At 42.4% G+C, this 17,113-nt stretch overlaps 2 protein-coding genes across 3 annotated transcripts in view; both read right to left on the bottom strand.

The window, feature by feature from the left end:
- Positions 1-2,614: 2,614 nt before the first annotated feature.
- Positions 2,615-8,924, bottom strand: ecm1b (extracellular matrix protein 1b). The gene is made up of 11 exons (XM_036539227.1): positions 8,614-8,924; positions 8,072-8,134; positions 7,679-7,753; positions 7,394-7,468; positions 6,925-6,999; positions 6,518-6,777; positions 5,134-5,342; positions 4,634-4,889; positions 3,737-3,954; positions 3,199-3,286; positions 2,615-2,929 (listed from the first exon to the last, which is right to left on the bottom strand). Exons 1-11 carry the CDS (start codon positions 8,684-8,686, stop codon positions 2,753-2,755), a joined length of 1,569 nt encoding a protein of 522 aa, XP_036395120.1. The 5' UTR covers positions 8,687-8,924; the 3' UTR covers positions 2,615-2,752.
- Positions 8,925-12,570: 3,646 nt separating this feature from the next.
- The window catches only part of rorc (RAR-related orphan receptor C), a 30,555-nt gene continuing 26,012 nt past the window's right edge, over positions 12,571-17,113 (bottom strand). For both annotated transcript variants that reach the window (XM_036538794.1, XM_036538795.1), the window contains 9 exons: positions 16,899-17,040; positions 16,035-16,391; positions 15,793-15,927; positions 15,416-15,537; positions 15,041-15,173; positions 13,966-14,073; positions 13,615-13,725; positions 13,201-13,310; positions 12,571-13,068 (listed from right to left, as the gene is read on the bottom strand). In XM_036538794.1, coding sequence (XP_036394687.1) covers positions 12,904-13,068; positions 13,201-13,310; positions 13,615-13,725; positions 13,966-14,073; positions 15,041-15,173; positions 15,416-15,537; positions 15,793-15,927; positions 16,035-16,391; positions 16,899-17,040 — 1,383 coding nt within the window. In that variant the 3' untranslated portion in view covers positions 12,571-12,903. The remainder of the gene's footprint in view (positions 13,069-13,200; positions 13,311-13,614; positions 13,726-13,965; positions 14,074-15,040; positions 15,174-15,415; positions 15,538-15,792; positions 15,928-16,034; positions 16,392-16,898; positions 17,041-17,113) is intronic.

Here is a 17,113-nt window from a genome sequence, read left to right on the forward strand (position 1 = left end):
ACCAGAACGATGGGAAAACTGTAACAAAATACACCCATAAATACTACTGAATTTGAGCAGGGAGAGTTTAAATTATGAAAACATTACCATAACCACTGAGAGAAGTTGATTGGTAGAGGCAACCACTCAGTTACTAAGTGATATGATCTTAAGATGAAAAAAAAAAACAACTATCAACCACAGTCAACACTACTGTGCTATGCGTGGGGAAACTACATGAGAGGCTGCAGAAAACGAACAAAATACACAAAGAAATGTGTAATTGTAAAGAAATTGGTTCAAGTTCATCACACAATTACACAATCAGGTATTATCATTTGGCTATCCTGGAGTCTTCTCCATAATGCCAATGAAGTCTTATCTGAACTGTACCTGTTTTCACATCATAGTCTCAGTAAGTAAATTGCTGAGTGTAACTTGATTTAACCAGTGAAAACAGAACCATGTTAGTGCCTTAAAACCATGGTTAAGGTGTATTCCTGCCACAAAAAAATGTCAGTGATGATCTATCTGTATGTTTTCTACCCCAGAATGTGTTTTTTTTTTTGTGTGAGGGTGAGCCCACAGGAGGGGCTGCATAGGATGTCTGTGGATTTCATAAATCTAGCACAGCAGCCAAGTTGTCATCAACCACTATAAGTGGAGTTCTGTAGTGACTAGACACTCTTGCCCAGACCGTCACACTTGGGACTCTCCAGTCATTACTCTGCTGTAAACAACGATTAGCATATCGTTCTGCACAATTGTGCTACCCACCAGCATCCACATGAGGTGTTGTTGACACAATCTCATTCTGTTGTGTCCGTGAAAACCAGTAAGCACTAGACCCTTATAAGGTCATCTGGTCTGTAATCATGACTGTGTAAATGAGAGCTGATCTATTTATATATGCAGGATGTTGTGATGTGGCATTTCTGATGCAGTGAAACTGCCAGTGTAGAAATAGCCATGGATATGGAGCATGGCCATGTCTTGATTTTGGCAGGGTGTCATTACTTGTAACTTCATGCATTGTGGCTGACATTGGTGAACTGCATTTGGCTATGACTTTTTACCAGGTGAGAAACTGTTAGCTGTTAAGACCACAGACATCAAGCAACAGATGTTCACTATAAGCCAAAATACCTGCAAGTCATATTGTGGTAACACCACAAAATCACAGTCTCTGTGTGCAAAAATAACTAGATTAGACACTGTTTTTTTTTTTTCTTCTTAAGGTGCACTTCAGCATCTGATTTGAAAGGGGGAATAAAAGTTCCAAAGCTGAAATAGATGATAGAAAGTTTCTGCTCCTACGTTCCTGTGATCTATGCTAGCTTATTCATACAAATACTCCTCCTTGATAAGTTCAGGATACTTTTAAAAATCTTAATTTCTACCATATGTCTCAGCACAAAGGTCAGTGATTATCTTAGCTAAGTTGTTTTGGTACATATGTACCAAACAGAGATGGCAGGACCAATAAAGCAAATCATGCCCTAATGCCTTGCAATAACTCAGTAGGATTTTGTAAGTCACTTCACCTCTTGACATCATTGCCCAGTACACTCCTCAAAGCCCACACAATATGTATTACATATAAATAAAGAGACACATCAAGGCATACAGGGGTGTAGAGGAATTACTTTGAGTGCTTCTTCCTAAAGTCTGAAGGCCAGCACTTAAATTAACACAATAAAACAGTACTTTATAGTGAAAATACATTTATTTTATGTGTATTCAACTACAGTATTGTGAGTAATGCAAAAGTTCTCGCAGTTCTGAAGTTATACAGACATGACTTTCTGATAGTTAATCACTTTCAAATAATTCAAAATAGTAAATTATAAAATATTAAAATGGTAATCTGAATATATATGCAAAAATGCAAGTGGAAATGTGGCCACTTTTAAATTCTGTCTTAAGCAAACATTTGAACAATTGAACCTACAGAGAAACCAGTGGCGGTGGGTGAGCTGGAAACAGGGGAAGCCAGAACACTACCTTTAAATCTATCATTACTTTCAACCTGTTCCCCCTTTCCCTCCTTGATTAACAATAAAACAAATAATTCACAGAATAATTGACACCAATGGCGTAATTAGAATAAATTATGCTCGCGAAACACAGCAGATTGTCTGTAGTTTGTGTGCTATTACGAAAGCTACAGCATGAGATTATTCAAATTGTCATCCTTGTTAATTAAACAATTAAGTGGCAAGTAATCCCAAAGCTTTCTCTTAAACGTTTCACATTATAGCTTTCGTGTGTTACAATATTCAAATTACAAAACGGAGCTAAATTTAGTTAAATCAATTTAAATTACTGAGAATGAACTTTTAGGTTAGGTTGAGTGCAATGAACAATAACGTTTAGAACACAGACCTCACAAAAGCTGTGATGTGTCATGAGCATTTAACGTAATTTAAATCGATAAATGCCATCCTTGTTAAAACAATCTCACGTTGTAGCTTTTACAAGCACACAAACTACAGACAATCTGCGGTGTTTCACAAGCATAATCATTTATTCTAGTTACGCCATTGGTGTCAATTATTCTTTGAATTATTTGTTTTATTGTTAATCAAGGAGGATAAAGGGGAGCAGGTTGAAAGTAATGATAGATTTAAAGGTAGTGTTCTGGTTTCCCCTGTTTCCAGCTCACCCACCGCCACTGAGAGAAACCCTGTCTCAAATTTCTATCCCATCTGAATAGCCCCCTGATAACCTGAGGAAAATTGTCATGAAGGATGAAAATGATGGGGAGGAAAAATTAGGGGAGGGGGCACTTCTTGTAGCCAGGGGAAGTAGTTACTTTCTTGAGGGCCTCTATCAGCATGTTGGAGAGACAGCCGAAGTATTCACGGGAAGGCTCAGTGCAGCAGTCGGGCGGAAAAGCTGGAGGCAGCGGTTTATCTGCTGCGCACTTACTCTCCAGCATGTCATTCAGCTAAGTTGCATTCAGAAAAGAAAACAGTACATTACAATCCACATGCATTCAGATTCACCAAGGGTTCACAACACCAATGCATTCCTTACTTTAGAATATTCTAGAGCACCTAAAGGAAAGATGCAAGGTTGGACTCGTACAAGGTGATGTCAGCATTGAAGGTCTATTCCTATGGAGTTCAACTGTCAGCATTGACAGTGCAAATGTCTCAAACTAAACTCATCTCTGGAAAGAGTAAGCGCAACGCCGCTTCCCCATGTGTTACTCACCTTTCCTTGCACACAACCATTTCTGTTAGTTTTAGGTAGGTGGCAGCACTGCTTCACAATACTTTTAATGGGAAGCTGCACAGGAAGTCTGTTGAACAGAGAGGTCAGATAAGATCAGCACTTCTTGTTTAATAGGCTATTTATCTCTGTTCTCAGACTCAATTTAATGTCTTGGGTAAATAACACTGCCTTGGTAAAAAAAAATACGTGGAGAAGACTGGAATAAGTGACAATCTATGCAATCCTAAGGAACAAGAACTTCATCAGACATTAGGGTTAAGGAATGATAAAAGTTTCTATATAAAGAATTTGGAGAATCTTAATTAACCAAATTGCGCCTTAGCCATCGTCACACACCACAGACACTCCTAAGGGCGCCGTTTGATCCAACCGCTATGCCACTTAACTTTCAATGGCAAACATGACAAAAATGTCCTACACTTTTTCAGTTTTGCAAAATTTCATTAATGTCACTGTGATTAGCCTGAAAGCCCTTGCTCGACATTAACAGGCACCGATTGTCAGAAAGTTCTCCTACCTTTGGGTGAGCTGCTTATGGGTGTGACAGATGAGGCCCAGGTCGAGGTAAGTGTGGGACACCTCTCGCTGGAGTATCTCATAGTTATACTCTGGGTAGGGTGCGCGGGAGGAGAAGCACGAGTATCGTTGTGGCCCCTCCGCTATCTTGCAGCAGGGGAACTGCGAATCCTTCACTGACCCCTCTTCCTTGCAGTACCTGTCCATCACCTCTCGCCACTGAGGAACCAGAGGACACAGGTCAAAGGCACAGGTAAATTATACATTGGAAGTTGGCTTAATGACAGAATGTAAATGTAAATGTTAATAAGACGTGTCAAGGTCTAACTTGGTGAATATACAAGCACCATGATTGTTGTGACTGCTTCTGGTCAGTACATGTTAGTCACAATGCAACAAATGCAACTTATTCATGCACCCATGCATGCGTGATATTTCTCAACCAGCCATGATTGTTCTATGCCATATCTGAGAGATCACACTTTGACCCTTAACTTACATTACCAAACTAGTAACACCATGCGTGGTTGGTCCATAAGTAAATGTAAATATCTAATTTGCAGAATGCCGTATTAATTCAGCAACTGCTAAAGTCAAATACTACATGTAATTTAAGAAATTATTACAATAATATTATAAATGTGAACATTTATTACTAAAATAATATTGTTCATTACACCAAAACCCCTTTGAAATTGAAAGTTTCCCACATCCAGTGCAAGCATTTAGAGCATGTTACAACAGATAAAATTGAAAAATATAGTCGGATTTGTATAACATGTTTTGACTGGCACAGCTACACACACCCTTAACACAGTCAGAGACGAGACAAGAAAAACAGGAATGCAGAGATAAAGTCAGAGCAGCGTCACAGTAGAGTCACAATAGCTTCCCCCACCTTCCCATCAGCGCAGGCCAACACCTCATTCTTCCCCTTGCAGCACTGCTTTAGGCCCTTCTCCAGCCTGTTGATGGTCTTTGACTGACGTGCAAGCCAGCCATAGGCGTTCGACGGCAGGCATTTGGGATTGTATCGAGGACGCATCTTGCGGAGACGGCAGACCCATTTGATGTTGGAGGAAGTAGGCCGACCAGGTGGGAAGTTGAAGCCAGGAACCTTCCTGAAACTCCTGGGCGCCATACTGGTCTCAGACCTGATGGAGAATGTGTGCAAGTGTTTAAAAAAAATATCTCTCCACTTATCTTTCAGAAACACTACTTTTGTTCTCTCTGTCTGTCATGTCTCTCCAACCACTTCTCCTTACTTTTCCTCTACTCCCCACACACTCTCCTCCTCATTTTTCTATTCCCATTCATTCTTTCTGCTCCTCCCATTCCTGTAACTACTCTCCTGTTTATCTTTCTCAATCTCTCCTCAGTTACCCTCCATCCCTTTACCGTCGGCATGCATTGGGGTTCCAGGTGAATCCTGGTTCAGGAGGTGACTGCGGAGCCACAGATCCATCACTGGTAGGCAGGTAAGAGCGGTTGGGGGCATCCTTCTCGAAACAGCTCCATCTAGCCCCTCCCTGCTCCTTGCAGCAATGGTAATGTCTAGTCTTTATTGTGAATTCTTCTTCACAGAACTGGGAGAGAGCATGCTCCCACTGTAGAAGTATATGAAAAACAACCAGTCATTGTCTGTTATTCTGATAGGTTTATAAGTATGGTGTATCAAGCAATGCCACAAGGTAACGAGAGAGACGAGACAAAAGCCTTCAACAATATCACACCATATCTACAGGGTCAGCTGCAGGAGAAAACATGGACTGTTTTGTCTATATATAATTATATGGCTCTCAGTTTAAATGACAAACATAGCCCGTGCATTCCTCTCACCCTTACAGTATAACCAAAAGCTGACTGAGATGCTTTCCCAAGGTTGGTTACAGTAAAGTGATGTGCCTGATTGGGTCTGACACCAAAGGAAGGCTAAATACAAGGCAAATAAGATAGTTGTCCTGCTTAGCGTCTACTGCATATGTGACAAAGCTATGCAAGACATACAGTATTCATAAACATTTGGTGTGCAGTGCAAATCTCTTTTTCAGTTTACTAACAAAAACCTTTAATTACATAGACATACAATAACAAAAAATGGTATTGTAGCCACACACAGTACACCACAACACAATATTGGCACAATCAGATCAGACTAGTGCAGAGACTGCTCTGAAGACATATCACAAAAAAGACCACTACGGTACAGTTCTTCAAACCCCCAGTAGAGTTGAATATTTTTAAATAATATTTTAGTGACCTGCAAACGTCTCCAAGCCATCTCACTGAAGGACATCATCTTGGCCCCTTTCTAGACCAAGAACCCAGGGGTGATTTAACAATGTGTGCAGTACTTGTCGACTGCACAACACTTCGCCATAGCAAACATACTGTAAGAACAATCTACCAACTCCTTATCACCTGCTCCACTCAGCTACTGGTCCTGCACTTTTACATTCTTACAACTAACATCCCTTCTCTAGGAAAACTCCTTTTCATGCACCAACCCTCAGAAGGGTAACGAACCAATATTTTTCTCTTTACACCGTGATCTGATTTAACAAATTGACTTTTCAGTTTAGCACACAAGCAGTAATGAACATTACCTTACATGATTCGATTTTTGCCATTTTGCCTAAACTGTTTAAGGATTTTTTAAAAATACATTTCAATATTTCACAGATGTGTCCACTTTGAATCCATCTCTTTGCATTGTTTGCTGGTCTTTGTGTGTCATACCCTTACTTCCACTTGTGAAGCACCACAGAACACAGTGACTCACCGCCTGCTGGGCACAGCAGAGGGTTTCCGCCTGTGTTTTGTTCCCTTGGCAACAGACACTGTACCAGGACTCGACGCGGTGGATGGCGTCTGCATATCGATACAGGTGGCTGTACCCAGATTGAGGAAGGGAGTGGTGGGGGTACCGAGGACGCCCTGCACCATGGAGACAGATGGCGGGGAGGTTGTCCGATGAAGGGCGGGCAGGGGGGAAAGGGACACGGGGCTCCCGGAAGGAACGAGGTCCAAAAACTGGGGGACCTGGAGAAGGGTGGCACGGAGGAGGGAAAAGGCAAATAAAATGGGATTAAGAGCAATTTTAATCAACATGAGAAAAAAACACATCTGCTGAATTGCTGAATAATGTGTGTGAAATGTGTTTGGGACAGTAATGACAACCGTGCATACCCATATCCTTGAAACCACTATCAAGTTCAAGGGTCACCTCCCTTTGTGTCATATCAGATTCATCTCGCCTGGAACCTAAATACAACACAAAATACAGTCTGAGCATACACACACACACACACAAACACACACAAAGGAGCACAGTTTATTAAGGGGCAAGTCTTCATAGAACAGTTGAGAAAAGTGTGCCTTTTTCATATCCTCCCATTGTAACATGGTTTGAAATGTCCCTAGTGTAAACATGTACTTGAGGTCATTTAAGTTGACTTCATGCAGGAAAACCGCATTTTGTAGGAAACCACAACCAAACTTTCAGCTTATAAGTTACTCATTCTTTGGAAACAAAGCTCAGAACTGATTCATGACCTATGATGTAAGTGTCTGGGAAAAGAATTGATTCACATGGTAATTTAGCTTTTACCCGGTGCACCTAACTTCCTTTGAGACGAACATACGAAGGAGGACCAACCTCTTTCTCTCAGAATTTTGGGAAGGTCAAAGGTCACATCTCTTTGGTTCACATCGGGGTCAGCTTCAGGCAGCTCTGAGAACATGATATACAACACAGTGCAATATAACGCAGTGTGACTTTTGTGAATGCATATTGTCTAAGAGTGTGTCTTATGGGAAATGTTGCCCTTACTCCCCCTTTCAAAACATTGTTATGTGAAAGTCTTTGTGAGTTGCTGAATATGAAGCAATAACAACATATCTGAAAGTATTCACATGTGCAGTTCCCATGCAATGTGCATACCTATGGGCTCCCAAAGATCTTCAAGGTCAAAGGTCACCTCCCTCTGGGCCAGATGTGGGTCAGGCTGACTGGCACCTGAATACAATCCCCCACAACACTCATTTCAACACTACCCAAGTACAAACCAGATAAATGCATAGTACACATACATATATACAAACCAGATTTAATTCGCTCATCAAGAATCTACAAGTAATTTAGTTGGCCCACCAGAAATTATAAATGTCATTTTGATAACTTAAAATATTTGTGTTAATCATTAGGAAATCATTGCATTATTTAATTATATATAAATTAGCCCATCCAACTGTCCAGTTGTTGGTACTGTCTTTACTAAGAAGACCCCTTAACACTGCCATCTCTTTGTCAAATACACACTCAAACCACACTGACCTTTAACTCCTAGGATTTCGGAAAGGTCAAAGGTCACCTCTCGCTGAGCGATGTCGGGCTCATCTTGTATCATGTCAATAGACAATAGTATCAGTATTAATTTGTGCAATATACACGAGACTCTGTGGCACATAATCCTTTCCGTTGTTTTGAAGCCTACTACAGTGTAACAACAATTGCTCTCATACGCTGAGTAACTTGCATTTTGCCCCGCGAGGTATCGGGCAGCCATCAGTAAACTGCGCATACTGGTATGCAGAGCGAATAACTGGAAGCTAAACGTTCGTTTAAGCAGGTTGGAATGCGCAACCATGACCTCGAAAGATTTCAGACAAACAGCGGGCCAGACAGCGACAGACACGCTTACTGGGTCCGCGTAGAAAAAGAACAGCCGGTCAAACAACGCAGAAACAAATACTGTATATACAAAAGCGAAGCACGTTTGCAGAAAAGGCGACAGGAGTACAGGGCAAAATGAGTGAAAGGATCAAATTAAGATTAATGTCGAATAGTTGATTAGAAAACGAGGCAAACTGAAATACCTTCCAGTGCTAGGCAGCCAAACGCCAGTAGAGCCACTACTATCCACAAACTTTCCAGGATCACTGAGCCCATAGCTGTATGCCGACACCTTCTGTCGTGCCGTGTCTGTTAAATGTACTGGCTCGACTTAGTCTCTGTGATTTATATTATTGAAGGTCGGCAAGCAACCAGAACTGAACTTTACTTTAAATACCACTTCTCTTTTTTCTGTGCCTTCCGTTGTTCCGATCACAGCTGTCTATGTTTGAGATCCCAAGTGCAGGAAGCGACGCGAATCTGTTTTTTAACCCCTACAGAGCAACTTGGCAGTACAACGGCCTGGCAAACTTGCAATGGGGCTTGATGCGATCTGAGGGAGTGTCGTGGGTGGGGAGTGATACGGATGAGGAGGCGCACGTATTTTAAGAGGTTTCTCAAGGGGGGAGAAAGTAGAGAAAATAGGAAGTTTCCCTAAATGAGTCAAATACTCCAGAAAGGGGGTGCCAGTAGAGGGGTGCTTACAGTAACCACACTGACCCATTAATTATTGGAATAATGCTTGTGGGTATCCATATGAAAATGTCTATGTGGTATATATTTTATTTGCTAGTCAAAACCGCATTCGGCTGCTATTATGGGGCGCGATATCATTTTTCCTTGTTGACCATTTCTGCAAGTCATTTCTGCGTTTTTGTGTTTCATCCAGGGTTGCAGCAAAAAAGTATCTGTGTTTATCCATGCAGGTTCCTCTTTAAATAAAGAGTTCATACAGATGTAAATTAATGGGTATTTATACAAGACAATATACAAAAAACGCATTTTATACAAAAACACGTTTGTTTGGCCATTCCCCTTTTAAACTTTTAAAAATATGGCTCATTACGAAAAAAAAAACAACTTTAACTTAAATGCACTATAAAAATATATCTTGTGACATGGGATTACCATTAACATCTGAGATAGAGGCCGACTTGAGCTACTGGAGGGTTAACAGACGATGCTTGATTGAAAAATTCCACTGTAATGCGCTGTGACCTGACGGCTCAGCGACACAGAAACAGTTAGCGCATGTCCATGAAGCAATGCAACCCCGCCGAGTAAGTGGGTTCATTATTTGTTTTGGATTTCCCGTCGATACTTAATGACAAACATGCCTACACAAACCATGAGACATGGTCAAAGCAGAGCAATAGTCACGAGAACTAACTTTTAACAGACCCGCAGGAGCATTAAATGGAAGCAGAATGGTGGAATGCGACGTTTTATTCTATACCAAACAGTTCGAAGTTATTTGAATAATTTGTGTGTGTTTTAATGTGTTCACATGTCACAGAAGTAGCGGCCAGCCAGGACAGCGATGTTGCTGTCAGTGTGCAAGTGATCCTATGAGTGATGGATCAGTGATCAGTGTTTCTGAAATTGTTGGAACTCACACGTATTCCAGCTGGCTACCATATGAGAAGTCGAGCCAGCTAGTTACATAAAGCACTTCGCGATACATATGGTAAATGCATAGGATCCTGTTGTGTGTCAGTAACCCATATTACTTTATTATTACATATTACATATTAACCCATATTATTTTATCCGAGAGATAGGTATTTTTTCATGCCCTCCATTGCACGTTTAAACAAAGTCTTTCAGTATTAGCATATGGAGTTAAAAAATTGGGAAGCTCGTTCTTTTAGGCTTATTCTCATATTTTCCACTGATTTAATGTGATTCAGTAAAACTTTGTATCATATATCTGAACTGATTGAGATATAATCAGGGAAATACTTATATTTGACATTCTGGGACAGCAACGTTCAGTTACCATATATCCAGTATGAGATATCTGCAACAGTTGTTCCCTACATAAGCTGTCAGGAAATATAAAATCAACTTTTGTCTATAAATGTGTTGTTATAATCAGTTTTCATATAAGGAAAATTTGGTCATGTTCATAGGGTCCATGTAAGGAATACTGGGTGATTGCCTTAGAGGTTCTGCAAGAGTTTCTGAAAGCAACTTTCAGGCAGTAGGTCTGTAAAGGAAAACCTGAGTGAATAGTTTAACTGTGTTTAGCACTTTAAATTACTGCCACAAGAATGCAAACATTGGTTTAGGTGAGCCATCTCCAGGAGGTCATGCAGTTACAGTTGGCGTTCGGCAGATGGTCCCATGCAGAGAGCCACAAAAGGGCAAGAAGTGAGTACAGAGTTTCTTGTGTGGTAGGAAAACAACAGTTTCACATCCTGTCCAGGGAAAGGTTGTGTGCTGACTCAAACTTCATGTTACTAAACATAAAAGAAATAATGGAAAATTCTGAGTTATAAAAAGTCCCTCAGCAATGCTGTGCCCAGGGTCATAAACACCTAAATTAAATCCCTTTTATTCTTCAAATACCCTGAAGATACAAATGTGATTTATTAAAACATGTTTTGTGGTGAGGGCAGACATTTATGAAGACTATGACAATATGTTAAGCTACCATATGGACTATAGCCATAAGGGAGAAGTGATTAATTTTAGAGGGGTACCCACATACCCTTCTGGCACTGGTACAGGTGTGAGTTAGGACAGTGTTTCTCAAACCTCTCCTGGCGGCCCACTGTCCTGCGTATCTTGACGAGTTCAGTCAGGTAGGTAGAGCAAGGATAGGCAGAATATATGCAGGACAGTGGGCCGCCAGGAGTAGGATTGAGAAACACTGAGCTAGGAATCTAACCACATCTGACACCCAAGAGGAAACTGGGCCCATGTTTTTCATCATTTTTTTATTTATTACAAGCTTTTCCAGAATTATGGATACATAATTAAGTGCTAAGAGATAGAGGGGTTAAAACACAAACAGCATTTTCAACAATTGACCCATAAGTAAAATCAAAGTAACCTTCATGTTAAAGTTGATACGCAGAACATTAAGTCTATGTAGCTACGCCATGCATTTCATAATATCCTTGGTAAAATAATGACAGAACCAATGCGTGGTTTTCATGAAGGACAGTTCAATTATTCATGTCTGTATGGCTACACTCATTTCTCCACACCTTCAGCCTCTCCCAAACACTACACCAGTGGCATCCACTTGAGATCCACAGGTGGTCTTTATTGCAGGTCTTGAGCTAATGGCTGCATGGGAATTTGAATCACCTGTTGTTCCAGGTGTTAACCAGCAGCTGCTTGAAATGCAGGTCTAAAACCCTCCAGGCTATGAACCTCCAGGGACCAGCAGCGGGCTCCACTGCACTATCATCAGAATCCTGAGAGAATTAGAGAAGTCTCTGCAAATATGGCAAGCTTATGAGCTACAGGACTGTCACACAGTGCAGGTTGCACGCTCTGGGAATGCACACCTCACACCCTGCTGCGTAGCCGGATTTCTGCTTTTCATTTCACCACAGCCGTGAAGCACACAGTAAACAAGCACACTGCTGACTGAGAAGTGAACTCTGGAGAAGCCGGAGACGCTTAACACATTTATAACTGTGGTGCTTAAAGACTAGCCTATCCTGCCTCAATATGCAACAATACAGAAGAGATGGAACCTGCTTCAAGTTTGAGTCTATCCTTAAAAAAGCAACATACACAGTTATTCCATGTTCTCAGACTGTAATGTGTGATCGCACTTAATGTTACTGAAATTTCCAAATAACACATTGCTTCCTGTATGGCATATCTGAATGCAATACCACTTTCATACATGATGTATAACTTCAGAGTCTGATCATTTTGCATTAGTGAGGAGCGGAACACGTCACACAATCACATTCACAGAAGCACACTCTCATACACAATAAAACGCATCTTATTACTATCAAATATAATCTGAATAATTATCACTCTTAAAAATGCTTACAACTTTTTCTGCATAAATTTCAAATAATTCCTGCAATCAAAGCCTTCAAATACCTGAATAATTATTTCATAGTATTTCACCCTATAAAATTACCTTTCAATAAAAATAATTTCAATCTCATTTCTCACCCCGCTATGTTTTGCATATGCAACTATTTCTGAATTACAAAAATAAAATTATACAGCAGGTAGACAGTGAGACACATTGACTGGATCCCCTTACGTTATAAATTAATGTGTGGTTTGTTAATATGTGAATGTGTGTGTCTGTGTGTGTGTGTGTGTATATATTTATGTATGCACGACAGTGTATATCAACATCATGTTAACAACTGACATCATGTATCATTACAAACTATGAGTATATTCACAGCACTGTAAATCAATGTGTCTTCAAGTAAAATTTCTGCATCACTGCTTATCGTTGTCAGTATCAGTGCACGTGATTATTTGGGGATCCGTAATGCTGTTCAGTGTGTGGTCAGGAGGGGAAGTTCTGAATCTGAGCCAAACAGCTCTTTGTACAGTGGTGGGAAGAGGGAGTGTACAGTGAGGGGATAGAGCTGCCGGAACCAGCGCAGTTTCTCAATGTGAAGACCGCAGATAGATTTCAACACTGCCACCTTCTGGTAGAGCTGGAGAGAAGAAAAAAAAGAAATATCAAAGGAATCCAGGACAGCTTTCACTGACCCTCATCAGCTATAAACGGTATAGTTTAAAATATGCTCAGAATGAATGGGGCACAGTTCACTCCCTGTCTGTCTCACCTTGTGCAGTAGGCCCTCCTGGTTATCTCTGTGCAAAGTGTGACTGAGGGCCAGCTCCACCTCTTTCCTCACTCTCTCCACCCTTCCTCTCTCCTCCAAGCATGGACGATCTAACACAAAAAAACACACATACACCAACAAAGACACACATAGGACAAGAAAAGGTGGCAGAAGTTTCAGGACCCCTGGTCCACCCTGAAGGGTTGACTGTGTGTGACGTGTGGCACACAGCTATTGCAACATGCTTGAATTAGATTATTCTTTATATAATCACAATCGAGCATGTGTACATGATCTTGTGTGTCAACTTGAATCAAGTAAGAGTTCATTAAAATAAAATTCTTTTGTACAATTTACAGCTGTCGCTCGTCTTAAATGCTGGATGGAAGATTTTCTGTTACGTTCAGGTTTTACCTGCATTGATGAGCACCAGGGCACTGAAGAGCGCCATCTGCTGTTCATTAAGCCGCAGAGCACACAGGTTGTGAGCAAGGTCAAACGCCGCAGTTATCAGGTCATTGCAGGCTGAGAGAGAGAATTGGAAATTGGGGATGTGGTGTGGGTTAACCGTCATTCAGAAACCATTCAATTGTCTGTGATTATCAGTTTGTGAATGTGTCATGATGTCAGGTACCGATTTTAATGAATGAGACATTTTCTCTGCCACTGTGCCAGTGCTTTAGTGTGTCAGTCCACTGTGGTGGAGGCGTGGGTACGACCTCATTTTGTCAGGTGGTTGGTGAAGTGGGGTCTGTGTTTTCTCACCTAGGGACTTGAAAAGCTCTTTTCCAGCAAATTTGCCATCAAAGAAGACTGTGCTGTTCTCTGTGTTAAACATCCTGCTCATTCTCACCAGGACCACTTCCATTGAGCCTGAGAGAGAGGGAGGGGGGATATTTTCCTTTGTCAAGGCCCCTTATTAAACAGTACAGAGCAGCATTATCTATACAAACTGATATAACCAAAAACAGATCCAAAAAGCTAACTCAACCAAACATGTTGACAGAACAATTTAACAGAAACAACTCAATAACACATGTAGCTTATTTAACCCACAGTCATATCAACAAAATAGCACCCCATGCCCTTTCACATCCAAAACTGCTCTTTCTATTTCCCGCTTATTATATTACACAGATTATATTTAGCAGATATTTATATTTAGCAGACTGTCTTATCCAGAGCGACTTACAAAGGAGTACAAATTGCATGTAATAAAGCTGCAGGAGCAACAGAACGTACTGAACACAGTGGGCCATGTCTGACCGTGCATCACTTCCTCACACTGTGCCAGGATAACTAATGCTGTTCTAAATACATATGTATCCCTGATGAATTTATGAGTGCACGAATTCAAACTTGCAATGCATTAATACAGTATTCAAGTAGCAGGAACATTACATGAACAAGATAAGATGAGTTAAAATTATGTAAGGGGAGCCAAGATGCAGTCTGAAGAGGTGGGTGAGATGAAAGATGACCAGCAACCCTACTGTCCAGTGTTATATCATGGGCAACAGGACATTATTATGAACGCAACAACATTGCAAGCAGGAAATGTCAGAAAAACTCTGGAGGCAGTCAGGAAGTTACTGCAAAATAAGAAATTAATGGACTTAGCAGAGTGCAATATTTTTTGTTGGAGCCGAGCGTAGTCACAAAAGAGGTGGGGTCTGATACTACAATAGCATACTACAAAACAGGCAGACATGCCCTGGTTTAATCATGCTAACACTGGGAGAGACAGAAAGAGGAAGTGTATGGTTAGGCATGATTTCCCTCAGAGAGTCAGTACTGTCAGCCACGCCCCCCACCCCCCCCGGCTTTTCCCCAGCCTGACCGGATTTGAGCAGGACGATCTGGTCATTCTGACACAGCTGGCGGAAGCCCGGGATGCGCTTGGCGAACTCCACCACGTACTGTACAGCTTCCGTCAGTCTGAGAGCACAGTGCTGCCACATCTCATCCACCGACTTGCAGAGAAAGAGACGAGAGGGGCGTCACCGGGCAGCCAGAAGCTCGCTCTTATACTCCACTACAACTGGTTCCTATCAGCATTGCCAAAATCCAGGCAGCTCCTCTTTTGTGCCAACAGTTCAAATGTTCAAATGTTTTGTGCACTGTACACACTTTGGCCTTAAACGGCTTTGCGGGAATGCATACTGACGGGAAGCTGTAGGTTGGTCTGGATGCACTTTGCACAGTGTCGCCGTACCTTGCTCTGGTAGGCGTGAATCTCCTCTCTGCTGAAAAGTTTCCATCTGAGCGCCTGCAGGTCCTCCACTCTGTACTGGCTGGTCTCCCTGTGAGAGCGCACAATGCTGGCACACACCTCCTCTGCACAAACACACAAAACCACCACAAAACAAGCGCACAAGTGTCAAATTTGAAACGGCGCCACCAATAACGTGCTCTTGTACCGACTGCTCTCACACTGAGGTTTCACAGCAGAGTGCCGGCATACACCTCCTTTCAACACAAATACAGCACGGTGAAGACACAGCAGAGGTGAAACGCAACCACAAAGCACAGATACATTAATACACAGTGAGACAGAAACACACTCTGGTCAGCTCCAGGCCGGTCCCTCACCAATGTGCAGCAGAGAGGTGGGGTAGGGGCAGAAGATATCCTCAGCGTCATAAATCCCCATGTCCCCTCTGGACATCAGCAACCCAGGCTGATCGGGGGATGGCTGGTGAGGATGAAACCCTTTATACCTTTCTCCTGTGAGAAAGACAGAGAGAGACCGAGAGAAAGAGAGAGATTTATACAAACGCTAATTACTTGATATGAATTTGCCTGCTGATTTGACAGAGAGCAGCTGCACCCACCTCGTCCCTCTGCTTGAACACTGCTGTCCCCCCTGCCTTGTGAGCTGGAGACCGGGGACATGCATGAGTCCCTGTAGGCCGGGGCCACAGCCTGGGACTTGCCTTGGGAGCAGCCCAAGTAGACGCGCATGTCAGGTGAGCAGGCAGGCAGCTCCGGCTCCATGTGGTAAGGATAAGTCGGAGGGACAGGCTGGTCGAGGTGGGGTGAACGGTCACGGGGCTCCTTGCTGTGGTAGGACAGGGTGGGCTGGACTTCCCCGGGGCTGCCCTGGAGACGCTGCTGCTGCTGCCGGTGTCTCTCTACCTCCGCAAACAGAGAGTCCCTCTGTCGCTTCGACATGCGGCCAAACTTCACAGCTGTCAGTGAAGAAAAAATGTTAAGAGAAAAATGATCACACATGTACACTTTCCTAAACTCATCCCCCTCTCCTCACCCCTTTGATCCTGTGAACCTCTCCCACTGCCCATGGTGGTAGCGTAACATAATGGTAAGGAGCAAGACTCTTAAGCAAAAGGTTGCCAGTCTGAGTCCCTGCTGTGGCATTGCTGTTGTACCCTTGGGTAAGGTACTTAACCCAGAATTGCCTCAGTAAATATCCAGCTGTAAAAATGGGTAATGTGTTAAAAATTGTAACCTATGTAAGTCGCTCTGGATAAGAGCGTCTGGTAAATGCCAATACTGTGATGTTATTTTCTCTCTCTTCCTCTCTCTTTCAATTCCTCTGATTTCCTCATACATACATCTTATATCACCCTGTATCATATTAGTCTCTCCCATCTTTCCTCCTACCCCTTCTCTGTGAGCCCCCCCCCCCCCCCCCTTTTTCCAAATGCTGTCCATCTCTCTCACTCTTTCTCTCTCACCATCTCGGCTCATGCCCTGGGCCACACACTTCTGCAGGCGGCAGCTCTGACAGCGGTTACGGCTGGCGCGGTCAATCGGGCAGTTACTCTGGCGTGAACACGAGTACGACACACTGGACTGCTGACTGCGCCGGAAAAAGCCCTGAAAAAAAGACGAAAAGGAGAGAGAGAGAGAGCGAGAGAGAGAGAGAGGTGAGGGGCCTCAGACTCAATAC

Source organism: Megalops cyprinoides, chromosome 10 (assembly GCF_013368585.1).
Source record: "Megalops cyprinoides isolate fMegCyp1 chromosome 10, fMegCyp1.pri, whole genome shotgun sequence".
NCBI lineage: Eukaryota > Metazoa > Chordata > Actinopteri > Elopiformes > Megalopidae > Megalops > Megalops cyprinoides.